This window comes from Theropithecus gelada, chromosome 4 (assembly GCF_003255815.1).
Source record: "Theropithecus gelada isolate Dixy chromosome 4, Tgel_1.0, whole genome shotgun sequence".
In the NCBI taxonomy this organism is placed as follows: Eukaryota; Metazoa; Chordata; class Mammalia; order Primates; family Cercopithecidae; genus Theropithecus; species Theropithecus gelada.
The window spans coordinates 124,511,345-124,534,291 of record NC_037671.1 but is presented as its reverse complement, the minus strand read 5'-3'; the positions used below and the strand labels follow the sequence as shown (position 1 = coordinate 124,534,291).

Sequence of the window (22,947 nt, the reverse complement as noted above, 5' to 3'; positions counted from 1 at the left end):
GTCCCCGCATCCCTCCCCACCACAGTCCCCGCATCCCTCCCCACCACCGTCCCCGCATCCCTCCCCACCACCGTCCCCGCATCCCTCCCCACCACAGTCCCGGCATCCCTCCCCACCACCGTCCCTGCCTGCCTCCCTGCCCACCACTGTCTCTGCATCTCTGCCTACCACAGCTGCATCTTTCATCAGAAGAGTGTTGGAGAGATCTGGGTTGAGGGAAATGGAAGGTGCTACCTGCTTGTTTTCAGTTAACGAAATAACCTTTCACTTGTGTTTGCTCTCACCATACCTCTATTCTCTTTTTTGAGTCTCCCCGTCAGTCCTTAAACGTTTTCTACCTCTGTGGTCTCTATTCCCTCAATGTAGTCTTGCTTCTTAAACCCTTTAGTTAAGCTTTCACTCGGACATTCTAAGAAATTTTGTCTCAAAGAGCACTGAGATCAGTAGTGATGAAACACACAGGTCACTTTTCAGTCCTCAAATTCTTCACTCTGCAGGGTTTTTTTTTTTTTTTCTTTAAAGACACTGTACTAATATTTTAGGACCTATCCTCTGGCCGCTTCTGAAGTGTCTCTTTTCCAACTTGAATCTGTCCTTCTGCTTTGTAAACATGAGCCCAACTTCCCAGCGGTTCCATCTGCATCTCTGAGTTTAATTACAACCTCTCCATGCGAGACTGTCCCTGCATCTCTTGCTAAGCCCCTCTTTATGACCCAGTAGCGGTAACTTCCATCCCATCTCCACCACCACCACAATCATCATAGTCACAAAGCTGTCACTGTGCACCTAATGCTGTGTGAGGCATGAACTTTGTCTTTGATCTTCGCATGAATCATTTGCAAACCTAAAATCCTTATGTATTGATTAGGAGACAGACATCTAGAGGTTAACTTGAAAAGTGACTTTCGATTCTTGACATGAATCTAAAGTCATGTCAAGAATCTCCAAGAATTTTCAGTTACACAAGACATCAATCTCTTCACATTCCAGGTACTTCAAATGACATCCGTTTTCTTCCCTCTTAGACCAGTTTCTGTAACTGTTCTTCCGTGTAGAAATAAATTGGTAAATAAAAAGTAAGTTTTCAGTTTGATTTCCGTATTTCTGTCCCGATGTAAAATTTGGCATCATCTTGATTCCCTTTCTGCTTGTTCCTTACTGATATTTTCCAAAACGTCTCCCTAAATCATTTTCTCTTCACATGTATCCCAGAAAGGTATGAACTTTTGGATCAGATGACATGGCTTTGAGATTGGCTACTCAACTTATTGGCATATGAACTTGAAGAAGCTGTGTTTTTCCTCCAAGTTTCAGTTTTCTCATCTGTCACTTAGGGAGGACTATGACAACCTCAGGGCCCCTGGGCCTGTAGGGAGGATTAATGAAACCGAACAGGTGAAATGGCGAGGGTCAGCCCCACATGCTGGACGCCCGTGGTCCCAGCTTCCTTCCCTGCTCTGTGACGTCGGGCAGGGCTGCCACCAGGAGGAGGGTGCACCTGCCCTGTGCCCTGCTCTTCTCCCTACTGTAAACTTGCTCCCCGTCCCTCTACGGCCCACAGACATCTGTGTCTTTGCATTGTCGCCAGCATTCCGGTCCTGCAGTCACCCTCCCCAGTTCCCCACTGAGGGCTGGTGCCCCTACCTGTCCTCACTGCTCTCCACCTTGGTGCCTTTCTGCCTCCCCACCCAGGCTCATGCTGTTTGTCCCCGAATTGCCTTCCTTCCCCTGCCTACCTGGTCAGATCTGAATCACCTTCCTGGTTGAGTCCCAGCCCTTCACTAAGAGCCTGAAGTCCAGGAGGCTGGAGCTGAAGGGGCTCCTGTGTGCTCCCTCCTGTGAACTGGACTCTCCCTGTGGCATTTCTTCACGGATTCATCACACACAGGCTCTCTGTGCATCACATGTTGCTTGTATTGTCATGTATTTAGGCCTCAACTTTCCAACTATACGAATTCCTGAAAGGTGGGAAGTAAATGGCACACTTTTAACTATTTCTGTACCTTGTGTGCTGTACACAGTAATTATCTGAACAAATGATTTGTATCTGAAAAATAATGTATAACAGGTGTTCTCCTGGCTATTTGGGAGAGTAATCTTCAGGCCAGCTACTTTATGGGGTAGAATAACACAGAGTGTCTCCCCAGGCCCGAATGTATTAGCATATGCAGTGAGCATTGAAGGATACACCATTTGACGTCTTTGTAAACTCCAAAATTCAAGGTGTCAGCACAGCTTGTACTTCCTCCTATAAAATGTGTTTTTGTCCCTACTAGAGAATTTGCTGACATAATTTGTTAAGTAGTCTTTTTTTTACTTTATTGTTGAGAAAAAGATATAGATCCAAACCACATAACACAGATCCAAGCACTGCTGGGCTCGGTGGTCTATGTTTTTGCAATGTGTGAGCCTGTGGCTGCCTGCCCGCCGTCACTGTTGTAGATTTCTTCTTCCTGTCCCTCCACTCCCAGCACCTGTGCTCACTCTAGGCTTTCCTGGGGAGGGTTTTTAAAAAACAAACAAACGAGGCTTTTATTTTAATTTGTTTTGTTTTTTTTTAAAAACATGTTCATTACTTCAGAAGTTTTGTGCACACAATGAGAGTAGAAAGCTGTCCCGCTTATTCACAGTTGCTTAGCCACCACCTTGAATCATGGTGGCTTTAACAGTGATTTATTTACAATGTCTCGTGGCTCTGAAGGTCAACTGGACTCAGCTAAGTGCTTCTTAGTTGGGGCCCCCACTGTAGGTACCATCAGAGAATGGGTGGGAGCCGTGTCATCCGAAGGCTCGATTGGGCTGGGGGGCTCCCCCATGTGGCTGGCACATGGGACACTGCTGTTGCCTGGTATCTCAGCAAGAATTCCCAACCAGTTCACCACATTGACTTCCTCAAAGTCTGTACAGAGTGTTACTTTAGGGGTTAACAAAGCATTTACTGTCTTTTCAACTTTGCTGATAATTTCAAAAGATGACTGACACCCAGATGACCAATGTCCACAACGTGGTGTGCCATGGCCTCCAGTGTGTGTGCTGTGGCCTCCAGTGTGTGCAGGGCCTGTTTGTGAATTAAAGGCAATCACAAGGAGAAACGGTCATGGTGACCCATTCTGAACCGTACACAGCGTCCTCTGTAGGGTTGTAGCCAGAGGCAGATGATTTTCCTAGAAATGCCTCAATGTGAGTTTGAAAGCAACTCCTTATGACTATTATCTGAATTTATCAAACTGTCCCTGGCTTTTGTTCGGAATGAACTTTTGACGTTACTGTGGAATTTTCTGCCTGGAAAATTATTGTTATGAAACATGTGACTGTAAACCACATTTCTTGCCTTTCATGTGCCTCACAGTGTCTATGCAAATGAACGGTGTGATTTTAAACTTGAGGAAGGTTCAATAAGAGTGAGATCTAAGAGGATCTTTAATATGGGGGCATTTTTAGAGAGAGAAAAACCAAATGGGTCTCAGTTTTCTCAGGGTGACATATAATTTGGATTTGACTTGGAACTACAGAAGGAATATGGGGTAAAAGACATGAGAAGCATTGCAGAGGTCAGTGCCATATAGTGCATCCGCCTCAGCTCTCAAAGAAAAGGCAACCGGTCCAGGCTGGGAGCCAGTCAGCAGCAGGGTCCCAATCTCCATCCACTGCCGTCCCTTCTGGGGCAGGGAGGGAGTCACAGGGAGGAGGCTGCTCTTGGAGACCTCCAGATCCCTGCCTCTGTGCAGTCTAACTGAAGGGGCCCCCACAGTGGCAGTGAATCTCTTTGCTCTGCAAGGAAGGGGGTGTTATTGGGCCTCCTGGGTCCCTCACCCTCTGCGTGGCCACACAACGCGGTTTTGTTTAACACATTACATTTCTGGTTACTTAATGTTCATTTTTGGTCCCCTGCAAAGTCCAATCTGTTTTTCGTTTTCTTTGTTTTCTTTCCAGGCAGGCATTACCAGGGCTAATCATCTATAAAAGGGCTTACTTTCTTACCTTCACACTAAGCAAGACCATCCAAGGGCAGTGTTAGAGGGCACCTGAGAACACAGGAGGGGTGTTCCCCGGCAGCCTGTTTCTTTCTCCTATGGGCAGCCCTTCTACAGGAAGCAGAAGCCTCAGGGGAGATGCTGGAAGTGAGGAGAAGGGGATGGAGCTGAGGTAGCAGGGGAGGGGTTGGAAGATCAGAGGGGAGGGTCTTGCTTTGTTCTCCATCCAATAATAAACAGGTTTCAGGTTGGGGTGAACTACTGGGGAGCAGTGCCCCGGGGCTCCTCTCAGATGGAGGAGGGAAAGGTCACCCAGGGTGAAGGAAGTTGTGAGCTCTGTTAGAGGAAAACAGCCAGGACTTAGTCAGGAGAGGCTTTGTTTGGAAGGATTGTTGTAAGGCAGGGAAAGGGATGATGGAAGCAAGAGGATCCCATGACCGTACGTCTGCAAGCGCTTCAAATAGAAAAGGCCCTTCTTTTATCCAGTAAGGAGAAGCCACTGGGGCCAGCAGGGTCTTTGGAGGAGACCCTGTACAAGCCCAGGAAAATGGCCAGTGGGGATGAGCAGAACACAGGTCCTGCTGTGTCCAGCTGGCTCCCCAGAGAGATGACAAGAGGTGCACTCCAGCTTCTCGGGCTCGCTCAGGCTTGGGGACATGGAGCTCAGGGCTCTGCAGGAAGGAGAGACCCAGATAAGGTGTGGTCAAGACAGAGCAGATCTGGGCAGCAGTCAGTGGGGCCTTGTGGGCAGCCTGGGGTGGGGAGGCACAGTGCACTGGGAGGTGGAGAAAGTGTGAGTCCATCAGCCTGGCTGCGAATTGATCATGAACCTCTAGTCTGTAAAACTTTTGTTATTTCCTGAGATGTGGTTCACAACAACCCAGGTGTGAACAACCTTATGATTCTAGGGTTCTTTTCTATTGTTTTAATCACTTGCATCTAAAAATAAATTTCTGAGTGACTTGTCGTCAGCTGTTTTTCTTGATATGTCTAATGACGGGGCAGCGACCCCCATTGTCACCCAGAGATTATGTCTCTGTGCCACATGAAGATTAGGTGCCCCGCTTTTGATTGAGGGGCTCATCTGTTGGTCTCAAAGTATCCGGTAATAATAGCTGATATGCATGGACAATCACCTCTCCTCCAGGCGCTGTTCCTGGGCTTCCGTGGATGGGCCTGGCTATTTCTCGGAACCCTCTGAGGTTAGAGCTGTCATGGTCTTTCTTCTAAAAGAGGAAACCGAGGCTTGCTGGGGCTCAGTGGCCCTTCTGTGGCTGCACAGCTTTCGGGGTGGAGCCAGGACTGACTGACTCCAAACAAAAGTGCTCCCGACCCAGCTCTTTAACTCACACAGCCTCTTCCAAACATTCCCGAATCTTCCCAGTCGGCTTGCAGACACTCCTTGCTCCCAGGAGATAGTCGGGTTAAAGGAGTATGAAAGTTTGGTTACAAACTCATTGCTGCAAATTCAAAACCAACACAAAGGCTGTCTTCCTCTGCGGAGCTACAATGTCTCCCTCTTTCTCACCACTTTACCATTGGTTGGGCTTTGATTTCAGGGATCCTACGATTACTCAATACCCTACAGGATATACATGGTTAACCATTTGCATTTGGGCAAATAGGCGTTACTTTTCAATAGGAAGTGGCGATCCAGAACTTGCTTTTGGGCAATTCTAGTAGCTCACAGCTTTTTTCTTAATGACCGCTAGAAGCTGCATCTTGTTAACAGATGGTCATCACATTGGGGACCCGGAATCATCAGATTGTGAGGCTCGGAGTGAGGCTGAAGGGAGTGGATCAGAGTACTGCCTGAGGTGAGCATGCCAAGGCCCCTGAAACTTCTTTCAAAAATGTAACCTCTTTGATTCCCCTAGTCTGACAGGAATGGGACTGTTTTACCCATTAATCTTCCAGAATGCTGGCATATGGACTGTGTTTATGCTTAACGACGCAGACCTCCTTTCCTGAAAGCATTGACTTTAAGGTTTTAGGAAGCCCCCTTTTCCTCTAAGTGGATAAGGGATTTCATACTCGCTCCCTGCACTGGAGCTTGGGTGATGGTCTGGGCACTTGCTCCTCACACAGGAGATATCCTCAGGGCATCCGTGTGGAGAGGAATGTGATTCTTTACTTAATCAAATGCACTAAAAGATTTTGGAAAACAAAAAATTAAGCTAAGAAATATTTTGGAGTCAGTAAGTCATTTATGCAGTGGAGGCTGATGAGCAGGCATCCAAGGCAGCCTAAGATCGAGCAGGAAGGAGTTTGTGAGGGGGGTTAAGAGAAACTGACAAGGTGGAAATTTCAACAAGTCTCAGTTGCAAAGCTCTCATGAGGGCTGCCAATGCCACTGTGATTATGAAGCCAGTATCTTATGACCAGAAAATAATACACAGTGATATTAAAAGGAGCCAGGCTAGGTGCAGTGGCTCACACCTATAATCCCAGCACTTTGGGAGGCTGAGCTGGGTGGATCACCTGAGGTCAGGAGTTCGAGACCAGCCTGGCCAACATGGTGAAACCCCGTCTCTACTAAAAATACAAAAATTAGCCAGGCATTATGGCATGTGCCTATAATCCCAGCTACTAGGGAGGCTGAGGCAGGAGAATCACTGGAACTTGGGAGGCGGAGGTTGCAGTGAGCCGAGATCACACCATTGCACTCCAGCTGGAGATCAGCTCCAAAGTCCACTTAGCAGCAAGACATAGATATTATAGAGATCAGCGTTACAAAGAAAAACAAAAATGCAAGGCTGTAACTAAAGCTATCCTTTAAATGGTTAAAGATGTAATTTCTGCAAATAAAACAGAAAACATAAAAGCAAACTTCCAAAGAAATAAAAGGAACTGAAAAAAAAAAAAAAAACAACAACCCACAGAAGCTTAATAAACAAATCACCGGGGGAAAACAAAAAAAAAAAATCAAACCTCCTGGTCTCCTCCTTAGCCACCCTCATTCAAAAGCAGAAGGAAGTCAGTCTAGAGTTTCAGCTCCACTGATGCTTATCTAAAAAAGCATAAAATGTGGTGTGCCCGTGATTCAAATAAACTTAGAGAACATACATGTATTGAACACCTACCATTATAGTTTGTGAAACTCTGATATCAATAAGATGTTTTAAAATAAACACATTATTTCAGATCTTGTGGGAATTCTGTGGCATTTCACTAAGACCTGCTGGTGGCAAAGTGAATTAGAATGGCGAGTAAGAGACAATAATGGAAGTCTCACCAGTACTCACAGTCCTAGATGAGCTACAGGCTCGCTATCTGTAAAATGGGTATGATGTCTACCTTAAAGGGTTTTGTGAGGTTAAAAGCGATAAGCAGCTGTAAACCAGTGATTTTAATGCCCAGTAGGTAACTAGAACTTAATTTACAGCATATGCACACACACACACAAACACACACATACACATATGTGTGCATATATACATGCATACACGTCCATATGTACACACAGAGTTATACACATACTGCACACACATGCTTGTATACACACATGTATGTATACATGCAGGCACCAATATACACCCATGCACACACATGCATACACACACATACACCTGTATACACACATGCACACACCTATATACACACATACCTATATGCATACACGATGTAAACACATGTATATATGCAGGCATATGCACACTGCACAAATGCACACATGCATATATACATACACACACACACCCACATATGAACACATACACACATACTCTTATTTAGTTCTTGCTCTTTGTTTTGCAGGGCCAGTACTCTTTATGAAAGTAAGCACAAATTTAAAACTGCCTGACAACTTAATTTTAACGCATTGTTAAGCTAGTTATTAAATGTTTTTAAATTATAAGTTAACACAGTTTTTATTACCAGTAATATTTTGATAACTATTACTAACGTTTTCCCTATATTGAATTTTCTTGGGCAGAGTCTGTCGTTGGCCAAAGGGATGAACAATGGCAGTCGATCTGTTGCTTGGTTCCCCCAACCCCTGCTCCTCTTGAGGAGCGCCCCCCCACAGCTCTCACTGGCCCTCTCTCTTTGCTACCACCACAGAGCCAGCCCCAGTACTGGTCTCCCTGAGAGTGTGTGCTGCGGCTACCCACCTCTTCTGGGGCCATTTGCCTGTGATTAGAGTTCTCCCAATGCCCTCAAAGTCCAAAAACATAAAAGGTAGAGGCACGGTGGAAGGCCGGAGGGAGATGAGTGTGGCTGTGTTTGGAGAACTGAACACAGCCTTAAATCCTATAGTGGGGGCAGCCCCTCCCTCTTTCCACTGGTTCTGCTTTTTAGCAGAACATATAATTAGGTATTCTTTTCATTTCTAAATGAATTAATAAATTAACGATTACTTTCTGTGATACGCTCTTGCATATTACACATAATAAAAATTGTACTAGGAAGCCACATTACTTTATTGCAATAAAAATTGAAGTAACCTTTTTAAATGCTATGTTAGAAATATTATTCTGGAATTAAGTTTTTCTTAAAGTAACACTTATAAAAATGTGTGATAACAGGATCTTTGAAGTGTTAAAATTGAAATTCAGAGGCTAAGTTATTACTTACCATGTGCATATATTTAATCTTCAAGAGATGTTAGTACATCTGCATTTCATTTAAATGAGCAGGGTGGTGGCTTGTTGTCCCAGCTACTCTAGAGGCTGAGGTGGTAGGATAGCTAGAGACCAGGAGTTTGAGGCTGCAGTGTGCTATTATCGTGCCTGTGAATGGTCACTGCACTATAGCCTGGGCAACATAGCAAGACTCCATCTCTAAAAAATGGTAATTTATTTATATGATTTCAAGCCTAAAATACAAAATACATATTGAAGTATAGCTTATCATTATTTGCCTCTAAGTAAGGCGAGAAAAAGCCATTAAAAATATCTTTTAATACAAGTTTGTTTCTAAGTCTAACATATGTCCACAATGAGAAGAGAATCAATCAGATATGAGGCCTGCACGATTTTGTTTCATGCAATTGCTAGGGGAATGGAGGCACTTCAACTCAGAGGCTGGTGTGGGGACCAGCACACTGTCTAACGATTCCTCTTGTGTTTGCCTTGGTGGCACCCTTTGCCACATTCCCTGGGTCAGGTGATGCCAGCCCTGGGGGGCCTGTGAGCTGCTGCAGTCAGGTGGTGGGTGCATGTAGCCATCTTCTCGGCTTCCCTCTGCTGTTGCCCCGAACAGGGATTGCCCCTAGGAGCTGCTCAGACCTGTCTTTGGATGAGTGAATGAAGAGTCCTCTAGGTCGGTGTTATGCTTTGGCTGTGTCCCCATCCAAATCTCATCTTGAATTGCAGTTCCCATAATCCCCACGTGTCATGGGAGGGACCAGGTGGAGATAATTGAATCACGGGGTGGTATCCTGTTCTCGTGATAGTGAGTGAGTTCTCATGAGATCTGATGGTTTCACAGGGGGCTTCCCCCTTTGCTATTCTCATTCTTCTCCTTCCTGCCATCATGTGAAGAAGGATGTGTTTGCTTCCCCTTTTGACGTGACTGTCAGTTTCCTGAGGCCTCCCCAGCCATGCTGAACTGTGAGTCAATTAAACGTCTTTCCTTTATAAATTACTCAGTCTCAAGTATGTCTTTATTAGCAGCGTCAGAACAGACTAATACAGTCGACTTATTGATTATATGGTTTATATAATCATATATATGTGATTATATAGATTATATAGTCAGATTATATGATTTATATCATCATATAATAAACTACCTTTTTTTTAAAGAGATGAGGTCTTGCTGTGTTGCCCAGGCTGGAGTACCCTGGGCATTCACAGACATGATAATTGCACACTGCAGCTTGGAACTCCTGGCCTCAAAAATTTCCCAAAGTGTTTCCAAAGAACAGGAACTGAAAAGGTTCTGTGAGTGAGAAGGTTTGGGAAATACTGAGTTATTCCAGCAGGGCTCTGAAGGACCATTGATAAACAACCTCTAATAGGAATAAACCAGGGAAGGATGTAGTTAGCATCTTATTTATGTCTTAATATACCAGCCACAGAGAAATCATTTCCCACCCCTGTCTGTCTCCCTCCCTTCTTTCTATCCAGAGCATCTCTTGGAACTCACTTTTAGATGCTGGATGCTTGAATTCCCCAAGAAGCAACAGTTCCTAAATTGAAGTATGCATTAGAATAATACAGAGATTGTGTTAATGCAAGGATGTGAATCTTTGAAGCAGACATCCATAGGATCTATAGATCTTACCTAATGTCAAACTTTACTAATGATTCAATAACAAAAACACTAGGCAGAGAGATGCATCCCATGTTGGCTGAGCTGTTCTCGAACTCCTGGCCTCAAGTGATCCACCACCTCAGCCTCCCAAGGTTCTGGGATTACAGGTGTGAGCCACTGCACCCAGCTATTCTGTGCTTTTATATAGGGGCTCCCAGGCTTCTTTCCCCTAGTAAGTACTATTTGCATGTTTACAAGGAGATCTGGTCCTCACCCAATCCAATCATGGGCAGAGTTCAGTGCTTTGTGACTGTAGGACTGAGATCCTCATATTCACTCTTGGCTGTCAGCAGAGGGCCTTTTTAGCTTCTCGGGGCAACTACATGGCTCAGCTTGTGGTCCCCTCTTCTGTCTACAACTCCAGCAACAATACATTGAATCTCTCACCTTCGAATCTTTTCTTCTCCCATCTCCAGGGAGAAGGACTCTTCACCTCTAGGGACTTGTGATTGCAGTGGGTCCAACTAGATAACCCAGCATAATCTCTGCCTACCTCCAGGCCCTTAGATCTTTAACTTCATTGCATATGCAAAGTCCCTTTTGCTGTGTAAGGCAACACATGTACAGGTTCTGGTGCCTGTGTCAGGGTCTGGGCATGGGGCCATGATTCTGCCGACAAGTGCTGTCCCCTGTGTCAGGAGCCTCCGCACTCTGTATCTATTATTGGGTGGGAAAGCCTTAGTGACCAGGGTGGAGAGTATCCAGAGGTGAGCAGAGCTGGCTGGCTTTCCGGCTGGCTGCATGTCTGTGGCCACACAGTACTGATTCACCAGCCTCTTGGTGAGCTTACTAGCAAATAAAATTCTTAAGATTTTTGCTGCTGCTGCATTTTCATTTTATATCTGTGTAGTTCCTTATTTATTTTTGTATTTTTATTTTTTATTTTTGATAAGGAGTCTAGCTCTGCCACCCAGGCTGGAGTGCAGTGGCACGATCTCAGCTCTCTGCAACTCCGTCTCCCGGGTTCAAGTGATTCTCTTGCTTCAGCCTCCCAAGTAGCTGGGATTACAGGCGTGCGCCACCACAGCTAGCTATTTTTTTATATTTTTGGTAGAGACAGGGTTTCACCATGTTGGCCATGCTGGTCTCAAACTCCTGACCTCAAGTGATCCGCCTGCCTTGGCCTCCCAAAGTGCTGGGATTACAGGTGTGAGCCAATGCACCCAGCCTGCTTGTGTAAATCTAAGTGGAGAAGCTTCTATTTTCCCTACTGAATTTTACCACATTAGATTTACCCATTGCTTGATTCTGTCCAGAATATTTGTATGTTATTTTGTCATCCAATATATTAATTATCTTTTTAGGCTTCTTGACGTTTTCAGACCTAATGAACTTGCCTCCTCTCTTTTTGCCTCTCTCATCAATAGAAGCAATGGGCAGGACACAGCTGAAGGCCGAGATCAGTGCAATGTCAGTAGGGCCTTGTGCCAGCCTGCCAGCAAAGTGGTATCACAGAGCCGATTGTCCAGACACCTAGCAAGCCACCTAATTGTACTTGCACCTGGATCATGGTTCCTCTTCTTGATTGCTTATAAGTTTCAGATTTTATCCTAAGTGTTCAATGTCTGTAACACCTCCCTGATCTGCAGTTTAGTGACTGTGACCACCACGGCTTGGAAATCAGTGTGAGAAGACTGAGTATCACCAAACCCATGCGGACCCCCAAGGGCTCACCACTTCCATTCCAGACGCTCCTGCACTGGCTTAGAATGCCCTCAGCACCCTGCTGGGAACCAACACCCAGCATGTTGGAGGCATTCGTCTTCTTTCTCTCTGCAAATGGGTTTTGAGCTTCCTTGCTCCAGCTCTGTGCTCCTGGACTTCACAGGCACCATTCACTGGAGTCAGGCAACTTCACTGCAACATTTTCTGAGTATCTTTGAAATGATTTTTTTAAAAAAAAAGAGTAGAGAGATGCAAAACAGGAATCAAGAAATTCTGCTTTCTCTTGTTTTCAGAACATGTGATAAAGCTCAGCCAACGAGGCAGGCCTTCCTGATGGAGGAGATACTCAGGGGATGTGACATGATGAGTCTCTCATTTGGTGTCATGCTGTTGTGCACCTGCCCTACAGGATACTCCAGGGGCCCGAAAGGATTCACAAGTCCTGTGAGAGGCTAACATTCAGATGGGGGGTGCCAATGAGTTACTGGGACAGCAATAATCGACACTTTACTTGAGGCAGCTGAATATTGGAAAAGAAGCCCTCAACTGCAAAAACAAATTGAGTCAAATGACATTTCTAAAGTGTGTCATTAGATGACTTTTCCTTAGAGCCCCTGAAACTCCTCCTGCAAAGAACAGTATGTCCTACAGAAGCTCTAGAAGTATTTCTCTGCCCACTTGTTTGGGAAATATCTAAATTCCAAGGACAAGAAAATTACACTTTAAGAATCAGTTGAGCTGAATGTATTTTATATGTGATTTAATGACATCACAGTGAGATCTGGTGAGAATGGTCGTCATGGGGACCACATGTGAGATAGGAAGTGCTGAACCTCAAGGAGACAGCATGAGATGGGCCGCAGGGGCTGCTTTGCAAGGGTGGGTTCATTGGTTCACCAGGACTTAGCACATTTCCCTGCATCTCTCATCTGCCACTGTAGATAACAGGGTATCTTGTTCTCAGTTCATTAAAGAAGGAACATAAATATCTACTAAAAAATTTTCTTACTGTCTTCACCATCAAAATTTCCTTAATAGGAAATCTGCAGCCTGTTTCTCCAAGCTGCTGGTGACTGCTGCCCGAGATTTGAGATGATGGAGCAAGTTGTGAACAGGATTCTTTACACGTTGAGGTGACACCCATGCCGATCTGTCACCAACACAATTTCCTTAAAACAATTCACACAATTTTTCCTGTGAAAACGGTGGATTGGGGCAGGCACAGGCCTAATCATTTCCAATGACTGTGGCTGGCATACAAGTCAACTTGACAACCATCTTTTTCTTAACCACAGTAACATTAAATTTGTCGTTATCTAGAATTGTACATTGTTTATACCTAACAGGTGCATAACACCATCCTAAGAGATATGGAATTTATAAATTTTGGTTCATTGACTTATTCTGACATGAGAATAAATGAAAGGAAATTAAAGTAGTGTCTTATGAACAGGACAGAGTGGGCCAGCTTCTCATATCTCTGCTGGGAACTTCCTGCCCTGTGGTCTGTGTATCTGGCTCCCTCCGGGCCTCCTTCTCTCAAGGACCCCTCCCTCCGGGCCCCCCTGCCTCCGGGACTCCTCCCTCTGGGACCACCCTTCCTCTGACTCCCTCCCTCTGGGACCTCTCCCTCTAGGACTCCCCTTCCCTCTGGACCCCCTCCCTTTAGGACCCCTCCTTCTGGGACCCCTATCCCTCTGGATCCCCTCTTTCTGGGCCCCCTCCCTACTCCTTCTGCTGACAGGGATCCATCACACAGGCTCCCCAACGCTGGCTTTCTATTCTAGCATGGTACTGTTTTGTAATTATTTGTTTACCTGGCAGCCTTTTGAAGCTCAAGTATGTGTTTGATTCATCTCTGTACTTCAATGCCTCTCCTCAGTAGACAGCTCATAAACATTTGTTGAACTGAGTTAAACTTAAATTCAGAAAATACTGTGTGTCACGGTGCAGTTAAACAAATATTTACCTTAAATGGGGGCCCCGTTGGGCATTGAGTGCATGGCGTGCTGGGCCGTCCCTCTCTTTTTGGCCCCTGCTGCCCTTCCCATCATCATCAACTCAGCCTCCACATGATGGGGAGGTTACTCCCTCCTGTCCCATCCCAGCCCCACTCAACTGGGAACCTGTGCTACTGACCCCACCTTGGCCTGGCATCCGTCCAACCCTCCAGCGGTCGCTCCCCATAGCCCCTGCTTCCTTGTTCTCCAGAACTGCGCCCCTGCTGCAGGTCTCCCCTTCGCTGTCCGCAAGCCCCTGCCTTCCACCCACACTGCCCACTCCTTCCCACCGTTCTCGCCTCAGTCCTTAAGGAGTCCTCAAAAGCTCTTCTTGCCCCAGAACCTCCCATAACCCCTCAGTGCTCAGGAGCAGATCCTTGCTTTGACTGTTTATGGCATTGTCTGTTCCAACACATTTGCATGGAAGAGTATGCACTATTTTTAAATTAACTTTATTGAGGCTAATTTATATGCAATAAATGTCACCGATTGAAGGGTACAATTCAACAGGTCTTGACAAGGGCACACAGCCATGTGCCACCCCCACAATCAGGACAGAGGACATCTCTGCCCCCACAAAAGCCCCTTGTGCCGCCCAGCCCCAGCCAATCCCTTCTTCCCGTCCCGATGACAACCCCTGATTTCATTCCTGCCACTGTTATTTTGCCTTTTCTAGAAATTTTAGGGATGGAATGATGCAGTGCGTGGTCTCTTCTGTCTGGATTTGTTACCAAGCGAAGGTTTTGAGTCACCCCCATTGGAGCATGCATTAGTCGCCCGTTCCTTTTCATGGTTGAGTAGTATATTCTATTGTATGGGTACACTTCAACTTGGTTATCTGCTCACCAGTTGACAGACATTTGGGTCTTTTTCAGTTTGGAACGGTTAAGAATAAACCTGTTGGGAATGTTCCAGTGTTAATCCTCCCATGTCTCTTGGGTAGACATGTAGGAGTTGGTTGCAGGTTCCTATGGTGGATGCATGTTCAGCTGTGCAAGAAAGGACTCCGCTGTCTCCTTGGAGTGGCTGTGTGATCTTGCGGTCCCACGAACAAAATGTGAGAGCCCCGGATGCACCATGTCCTCTCCCAGCTTCCTGCCCCCTGTTTAATCGCAGCCCTTCCAGTACGTGTGAAATGGGATCTCTCTGTCTCTCTCTCTCTCTCTCTCTCTCTCTGTGTGTGTGTGTGTGTGTGTGTGTGTGTGTGTGTGTGTATGTGTTTCAGATGGAGTCTCTCTCTGTCACCCAGGCTGGACTGCAGTGGTGTGATCTCAGCTCACTGCAACCTCCGCCTCCTGGGTTCAAGTGACTCTCCTGCCTCAGCCTCCTGAGTAGCTGGGATTACAGGTGCATGCCGTCATGCCTGGCTAATTTTTGTATTTTTAGTAAAGACGGGGTTTCACCATGTTGGCCAGACTGGTCTCGAACTCCTGGACTGAAGTGGTCCATCTACCTCAGCCTCCCAAATTGCTGGGATTACAGGCCTGAGCCACTGCGCCCAGCCTTCATTGTGGTTTTAATTTGCATTTTCCTTATGATTAATGGCATTGAGCATCTTTTTTGTGTGTGTATTTTTTGTGTGTGTCCGTGTATTTTCTTTGGTGAATTGCCTGTTCACATTTCCCCCTGTTTCTTATTGACTTGTTTATGTTTTTGATAGGGAGTTGTAAAAATTATTTGTATATTCTGGATATAACCTATTATCAGATATAAGCTTTAAAATACTGTTTTGTATTCAATATATATATTTTTCATTTTCTTGAGTGCCTTTCAAAGAGCAGAAGGTTTACATTTTGTACAATCAAGTACAATTTATCAATGTTTTTACAGTTTATTCTTTTTGCAATTTATATAAGACATTTCTTTTTCCAGGGTCACAAAGATTTTCTCCCATTTTTCCTTCTAGATATTTTATGCTTTAGCACTCACATTTAGATTTATAACTCATTTGAGTTACCTTTTGCAAATGGTGTGAGGTAAGCAGTAAGGATCAACTTTTTGTTCATGTCATTGCAGGACCAGTTATTGAAGACTGTTCTTTTCCCATGGAGTTACCTTGGCACCTAAGTTAAAAATCAGTCTGCCATCTATATGTGGGTCTATGTCTGGACTCTGTTCTGTTCCACCGATTTATGTATCTGTCCTTTCAGAAATCCAACACTGTCACACTTAGTGTAGCTTCCTTGTCAGCTTTGAGATTGCGTAGTGTGAGTCCTCCAATTTTTTTATCTTTTTCAAAATTGTTTTCGCTATTTTAATTTCCTTGAATTTCTATATACATTTTGGAATTGGCTTGTCAATTTCTTTAAAAAAAACCCTACCATAATTTTGATTTAGTTTATGTTGTATCTACAGATCGATTTGGGGAGAAATGACATCTTGAAATTGAATCATGGATAAATTTGAACATGAAATCATTTCATTTGAACATGAAATGAGTCATTGAAAATTGAACATGATAAATTTCTCCATTAATTTAGGTCTTATTCAATTTCTCCCAACAATGTTTTGTAGTTTTTAGCATATAAATCTCACATAAATTTTGTTAGATCTATCCATAACTATTTTACATTTTACGATACAATTATATAATTGTTGATACTATTATGTACATTATATATGATATATGTGTATATATATAGTTTTAACATCCAAATGCTAATTCCAATTGGTGTATTTTATTTTGCGTATTGTATATTTCACCTCCCAAGCCCTCCACCCCTGCCATGCTCTGCAGCTTAGAAAGAGCGTGTATCATTTCTCACTGTATTTGTTTTCCTCCTGCCGGGAGCCATAATCTCGTGATGCCTAGTGCCAAGGTCTGAAAATTGTTGTTACATTTTGCAGGTTTTTCTGGTTGTTTAGTGCAGCAGGGTGCCTTTGGTCTCTGTTAATCCACTGTGGCTGGAAGCTGAAGTTTAGCAGTGGTGTTCTGATTGCTGTGCTTCTTCGGATTGATATGATTCCCTCTTCACGTGCTTTTGCAACACAGGGGTCTATATTATGCTTCTTCTGCATACTCTAAAGCACTCAGCTGTATACCTGCTGGGATTACAAAAGTGCAGAGGTGACTCCATGCCTTCCTCCAGCTTTTTAGGTTCAAAGCAGTGACTGAGGGGCAGTGAAGAATTGATCTCTGAGTTGTGACTCCAGGCATCAGGGAAGGAATGGGGTGGAGTAAACAGCGAAATGAGAATCAAAATTATGGAAGAAATAGGTTTGGAAAATAATTTAGGGTGAACTTTGTGTTACATGGGCTTCCTCTCCAAAAGGTCAGTATCCATGTGGACTCGTAAGTGAGGACTGATATGGCACAGTGTGGGGGGCGAGGAGGGGAGTTCTACCTTCTCTGCTTGTGCACCTTGGGCTGCGCTTCCCTAGCTGCTCCCGCTTGGTGTGGCCAGGCCCACGTGGTGGGAGAGCAGCGAAAAGAGGAGGAAGATGGGCGATGGGCCGGGAAGCACATCCAACATTAATATCAGAGCATTTCAGGCCATGGATGTTACTGGAGGGCGTCCAGGGGTGTTAATAAACAGGACGAGGGACAATGCTGGAAAGGAGGAGTGCACCTGAGAATAGCGAAGAGTTTTTCTTTCTTTTTAAATTTGCTTCAAATGGTGGATTTCAAAGCCCTTCATCCTCAGGCCCTCCACAACTGCTCCAGCTCTTGCTGGTCTCCTGCTAAACTTCTTCAGCCTGGACCCATGCACGGCCACTGCTGGCATTGCTGGCACGTGGCATACTCCATATGGACCCACGCACGGCCACTGCTGGCATTGCCGGCAAGTGGCATACTCCATATGGACCCACGCACGGCCACTGCTGGCATTGCCGGCACGTGGCATACTCCATATGGACCCACGCACCGCCACTGTTGGCGTTCCCAGCACATCGTATACTCCATTGTTTCCTAACAATCCAGTTGATTCGGCTAGGCTAGTTGCTCAGCTGTTTCACAAACATAAAGGGCTCATGACTCAGGACTGCTCTTCGGTCTGAGATGAGCTGGTCACCTGAAGGAGATGGCCCTTCTCTGTCAATCACTGGCCCACAGCCTCGCCATTCTCCAAGGACCCTGATTGGAGCCTCCTCCTCCAGGAAACCTTTCCTAACTGTGCCAGCCTCCACCTTTCCTCTGGCACTTGGATTTCTGATGATTAGGATGCCTCTGCCACAGCAGACTCATGCTTGTGACCTGGCATGTCTACTGGAAAGGTCTGCGGCTGTGGAGAAGCAGGTGCCTTCCTCTCCAGCGCTTTCCCAGGCTGGAGCAGCTTGTTCAGTGTGTCTTGAGAACGGCACTCATAGTCAAACTTTAAATTCTACTGGAGATTCTCACATGCCCATGGGGGGGCACATCACTGACGTATATTGTGAACGATTGAAAGCCAAGGACTATGAATTCTACATTTTCTATGCACATTCACACTGCTATTTGTTGAATGTTTTTAAATTTTGCATAAAGATTTTTGTGTAGATCAAACTTGTGGATTTCTGAGAGCACCTTATTTAAACTATAGATAAAGGGTTGGCAAATTATAGCCTCTAGCCAACCGAGCCCGGCGAGGCCTGTTCAGTTATGTAATCGTAGATGCTTTCAAGCTCCAAAGGCAGATTTGAGAAGCTTGAGACTGAGACCATATGGCCTGCAAAGCCTAAAATATGTACTCTCTGGTCCTTTACAGAAAGAGGTTGTTGATGCCTATTCTCAATAAATATTTGTATGTAAAGTAGTGTGCTGTACACTCTGTTCACACGAGATGGAATGCTGGTCACTTAAGTGTCTGGCTCTCCAGGGATACCTGTGTTAACTGTAGTGCCTTCTGCCTTCTTTCCTTCCTAGAGTCACTTCCACTTTCCTGCTACCACTGCCTGTGAGCTGAAGGGGCTGAACCATACCCTCCTTTTGCTACATCCAGCCTGCATTTTTTTGCCCACAATGAGCGGGGTAAGATTTTAATTTTTGGCAAGGAGTATAATTTGGGTTCTTTGTGGCTGCTTGAACATTGCACTGCCACTAACTCTGTCTTTGTTTCCTTTCCAGGAATCAATGAACTTCAGCGATGTTTTCGACTCCAGTGAAGATTATTTTGTGTCAGTCAATACTTCCTATTACACAGTTGATTCTGAAATGTTAGTGTGCACCTTGCACGAGGTCAGGCAGTTCTCCAGACTGTTTGTACCGATTGCCTACTCCTTGATCTGTGTCTTTGGCCTCCTGGGGAATATTCTGGTGGTGATCACTTTTGCTTTTTATAAGAAGGCCAGGTCTATGACAGACGTCTATCTCTTGAACATGGCCATTGCAGACATCCTCTTTGTTCTTACTCTCCCATTCTGGGCAGTGAGTCACGCCACCGGTGCGTGGGTTTTCAGCAATGCCATGTGCAAGTTGATGAAAGGCATCTATGCCATCAACTTTAACTGCGGGATGCTGCTCCTGACTTGTATTAGCATGGACCGGTACATCGCCATCGTACAGGCAACGAAGTCCTTCCGGCTCCGATACAGAACGCTGCTGCGCAGCAAAGTCATCTGCCTTATTGTGTGGGGAGTGTCAGTCATCATCTCCAGCTCAACTTTTATCTTCAACCAGAAATACAACACCCAAGGCAGCGATGTCTGTGAGCCCAAGTACCAGACCGTCTCGGAACCCATCAAGTGGAAGCTGCTGATGTTGGGGATTGAGCTACTCTTCGGTTTCTTTATCCCTTTGATGTTCATGATATTTTGTTACATGTTCATTGTCAAAACCTTGGTGCAAGCTCAGAATTCTAAAAGGCACAAAGCCATCCGTGTAATCATAGCCGTGGTGCTTGTGTTTCTGGCTTGTCAGATTCCTCATAACATGGTCCTGCTTGTGACGGCTGCAAATTTGGGTAACATGAACCGATCCTGCCACAGCGAAAAGCTACTTGGCTATACGAAAACTGTCACAGAAGTCCTAGCTTTCCTGCACTGCTGCCTGAACCCTGTGCTCTATGCTTTTATTGGGCAGAAGTTCAGAAACTACTTTCTGAAGATCATGAAGGACCTGTGGTGTGTGAGAAGGAAGTACAAGTCCTCGGGCTTCTCCTGTGCCGGGAGGTACTCAGAAAACATTTCCCGGCAGACCAGTGAGACCGCAGATAACGACAATGCGTCGTCCTTCACTATGTGATGGGAAGCTGAGTCTCCCTAAGGCATGTGTGAAATATACTCATAGACGTTATGCAAAAAAAAAGTCTATGACCAAATATGCATGGAAAATGTGGGAATTAAGCAAAATCAAGCAAGCGTCTCTCTTGCAGAACTTAATGTGCTCGTGGGCTGTGTGATCTCTTCAGGGTGGGGTGGTCTCTGATAGGCAGCAGCTTCCAGCACACTTTACAAGGAATATTTTGTAGCTCTGGGGTATATATCTGCCCGGGCGTTTCACAAAACGGCCTTTGGGAAATGCTGAATTAAAGTGAATTGTTGACAAATGTAAACCTTTTCAGAAATACTCAAGAAGCGGTCACAGATCACAGTGTCTTTTGGTTACAACACAAAATGATGGCATGGTTTGAAAAACTAAAACAGAAAAAAAACAAACGGAAGCCCGCACATCACTCGTTTTAGGCAAATGTTTAAACGTTTTATCTATCAGAATGTCTATTGTTGCTGGTTATAAGCAGCAGGATTGGCCGGCTGGTGTTTTCTCATTTCCCTTTGATACGGGCAACAATCTGACCCTGTAAAACGGAGGCGGAAAGACAAGCTCAAATGTTCACAACCTGGAAGCGCTTCAGGAAGATGGGGACAATGGCAGAACAAGTGTTGGTGACAATCGTCACCAACTGGATAAAGCAGCTCAGGTTGTAGAGGGCCATTAGGGAAGTGTCAGTTTGCTTTTATTTCCCTGGGAGCTGTTCTGTGTCATGAGTGACTCTTTTCTCAATATCCGTTAGGCTGAGTGTGCTACGAAGACAGGAGCTAGAATCATCTTGCTCACGGCTGTCCTCTGAGTGCCTGAGGGGTTCCAGCAAACAAAATGGACTCAACAGAGATTTGATCAATGAATTGTAATGAAGTTGGGATTTATTGTACAGTTTAAAATGTTAGATGTTTTTAATTTTTTAAATAAATAGAATACTTTTTTTTTTTTTTAAAGAAAGCAACTGTATTGAGACAATGTAGAAAGAAGTTTTGTTCCATTTCTTTAATGTGGTTGAAGAGTAATGTGTGGCTGAAGACTTTTGTTATAAGGAGCTGCAGATTAGCCAGGGGACAGCTGGAATTATGCTGGCTTCTGATAATGATTTTAAAGGGGTCTGAAGTTTGTGATAGAATCAGATTTGAACAACTCTCTTCAACGACATAGAAAATTCATGGAACTCATGTTTTTAAAGGGCTATGTAAATATATGAACATTAGAAAAATATCAACTTGTGTTGCAAAAATACAAACACGTGTTAGGAAGGTACTGTCATGGGCTAGGCACGGTGGCTCATGCCTGTAATCCCGGCATTTTGGGAAGCTAAGACAGGCAGATCACTTGAGGTCAGGAGTTCAAGACCAGCCTTGCCAACATGATGAAATCCCCTCTCTACTACAAATACAAAAACTTGCCAGGTGTGGTGGTGGGTGCCTAAATCCCAGCTACTTGGGAGGCTGAGGCAGGAGAATTGCTTGAACCCAGGAGGCAGAGGTTGCAGTGAGCTGAGATCGTGCCATTGTCCTCCAGCCTGGGTGACAGAGCGAGGTTCTGTCCCAAAAAAAAAGGAAAATAAATACTGTCATGAATTACAAAAATACCGACATGTTTAAACCTGACAATGATGTTATTTGAAACTTTATATTGTTCTCATAAGCTTTAACTATATCTCTCTTTAAAATGCAAAATAATGTCTTAAGATTCAAAGTCTGTATTTTTAAAGTATGGTTTTGGCTTTGCAAAATAAAAAATGCGTTCTGTACATGAGGTAGGAATCTTCTTTCAGCTTCAAGGTTCAGAGTGAGGGGCCCACTGTCCGGAGACAGTGGTATTCAGGCTTTCTCATGTCCTTCAAATCTGTTAGTGTTTGACTCTAGAAAGCAAAGCAGAGGAGTTGTTACCCAGACACTTCTTTCGGTGTGATCAATGCACTGATGTGATCTAAGAAGATGATTCATGCTTGAAAACTGGCACAGAAACATCTTGCTTATTTGCCAAAACTGGGAAATGACCTTCTCTGCATAATTTAAATGTTCAGATAAATGAAACTGACTTCTTTAAGAATAACTTTTTAAACATTTTAGCTATGATGTATAAAAATGTTTCTAAAATATACCACATACTGTATTTCTTCTTAAATCTAGTACATTAGGTAACATCAGTTTTCTTGCTGTCTTGGGCATCAGAACAGGTGCCATGGTAACTTGACACTCTTAGGAGACATTAAGATAGAAGGGGCTGTTCTTCAGTGGTTCCCATTGATTCTCCCCATATCGTTTCGCTTTCAGGCTCTGACCGTCTCTTCCTGAACCTTAACTGTCTGCCGTTAGTCCTCCTCTCCACTCATTGCAAACATTATTCTATATGTTTGGTGGGAAATTTAGCTCTCTGCGCTTGTCAGAATTGTCTGTTAATAGTGGCAATGTGTTAGAACCTCCCAGTATTCAATTATTTCTAGATACGTGAGATCTTACTATATGTAAATCTCAACATTTAGGTTCTTAAGTATTACCTTGCAAATTGTACATGATTTGCTTCTAAGGACAGACAGACTGGATTTTAAATGAGGCCAGGAAAACACAGTATTTTCAAATCCTTTTAAGACTTGTGGTAATGTGTGCAAATGACAGGCATTCTGGAGATATATGTATAGAGAATGTGGTCTCCATGAATGTAGTATATATGCTAAAGTACGCTAGAACGTTGGTTTGCTGGGGCTGCCCTGACAAAATACCACAGACTGAGTGGCTTGAACAGCACATTTATGTCTCACATTTTTAGAGGCTGGTTAAGGTGTTGGCAGGGTTGGTTTCTCCTGAGGCCTCAAATGGCTTTTCCTCTGTGAGCTGAAACTTCTTATAAGGACACTAGTCAG

At 44.6% G+C, this 22,947-nt stretch overlaps 1 protein-coding gene across 3 annotated transcripts in view; it reads left to right on the top strand.

Annotated features, from left to right (window-relative positions):
• Window positions 1-20,367, top strand: part of CCR6 (C-C motif chemokine receptor 6) — a 31,187-nt gene extending 10,820 nt beyond the window's left edge. Inside the window, exons 1-4 of one of the 3 annotated variants that reach the window (XM_025383614.1) lie at window positions 5,336-5,397; window positions 5,687-5,791; window positions 18,741-18,845; window positions 18,942-20,367. In XM_025383614.1, the coding sequence (XP_025239399.1) occupies window positions 18,837-18,845; window positions 18,942-20,057 (1,125 nt within the window). In that variant the 5' untranslated portion in view covers window positions 5,336-5,397; window positions 5,687-5,791; window positions 18,741-18,836 and the 3' untranslated portion in view covers window positions 20,058-20,367. Of the gene's footprint in view, window positions 1-5,317; window positions 5,792-18,740; window positions 18,846-18,941 lie in introns of those variants that run through there. The other 2 variants (XM_025383613.1, XM_025383615.1) reach the window with 2 other exon arrangements.
• The last annotated feature ends 2,580 nt before the right edge of the window (window positions 20,368-22,947 follow it).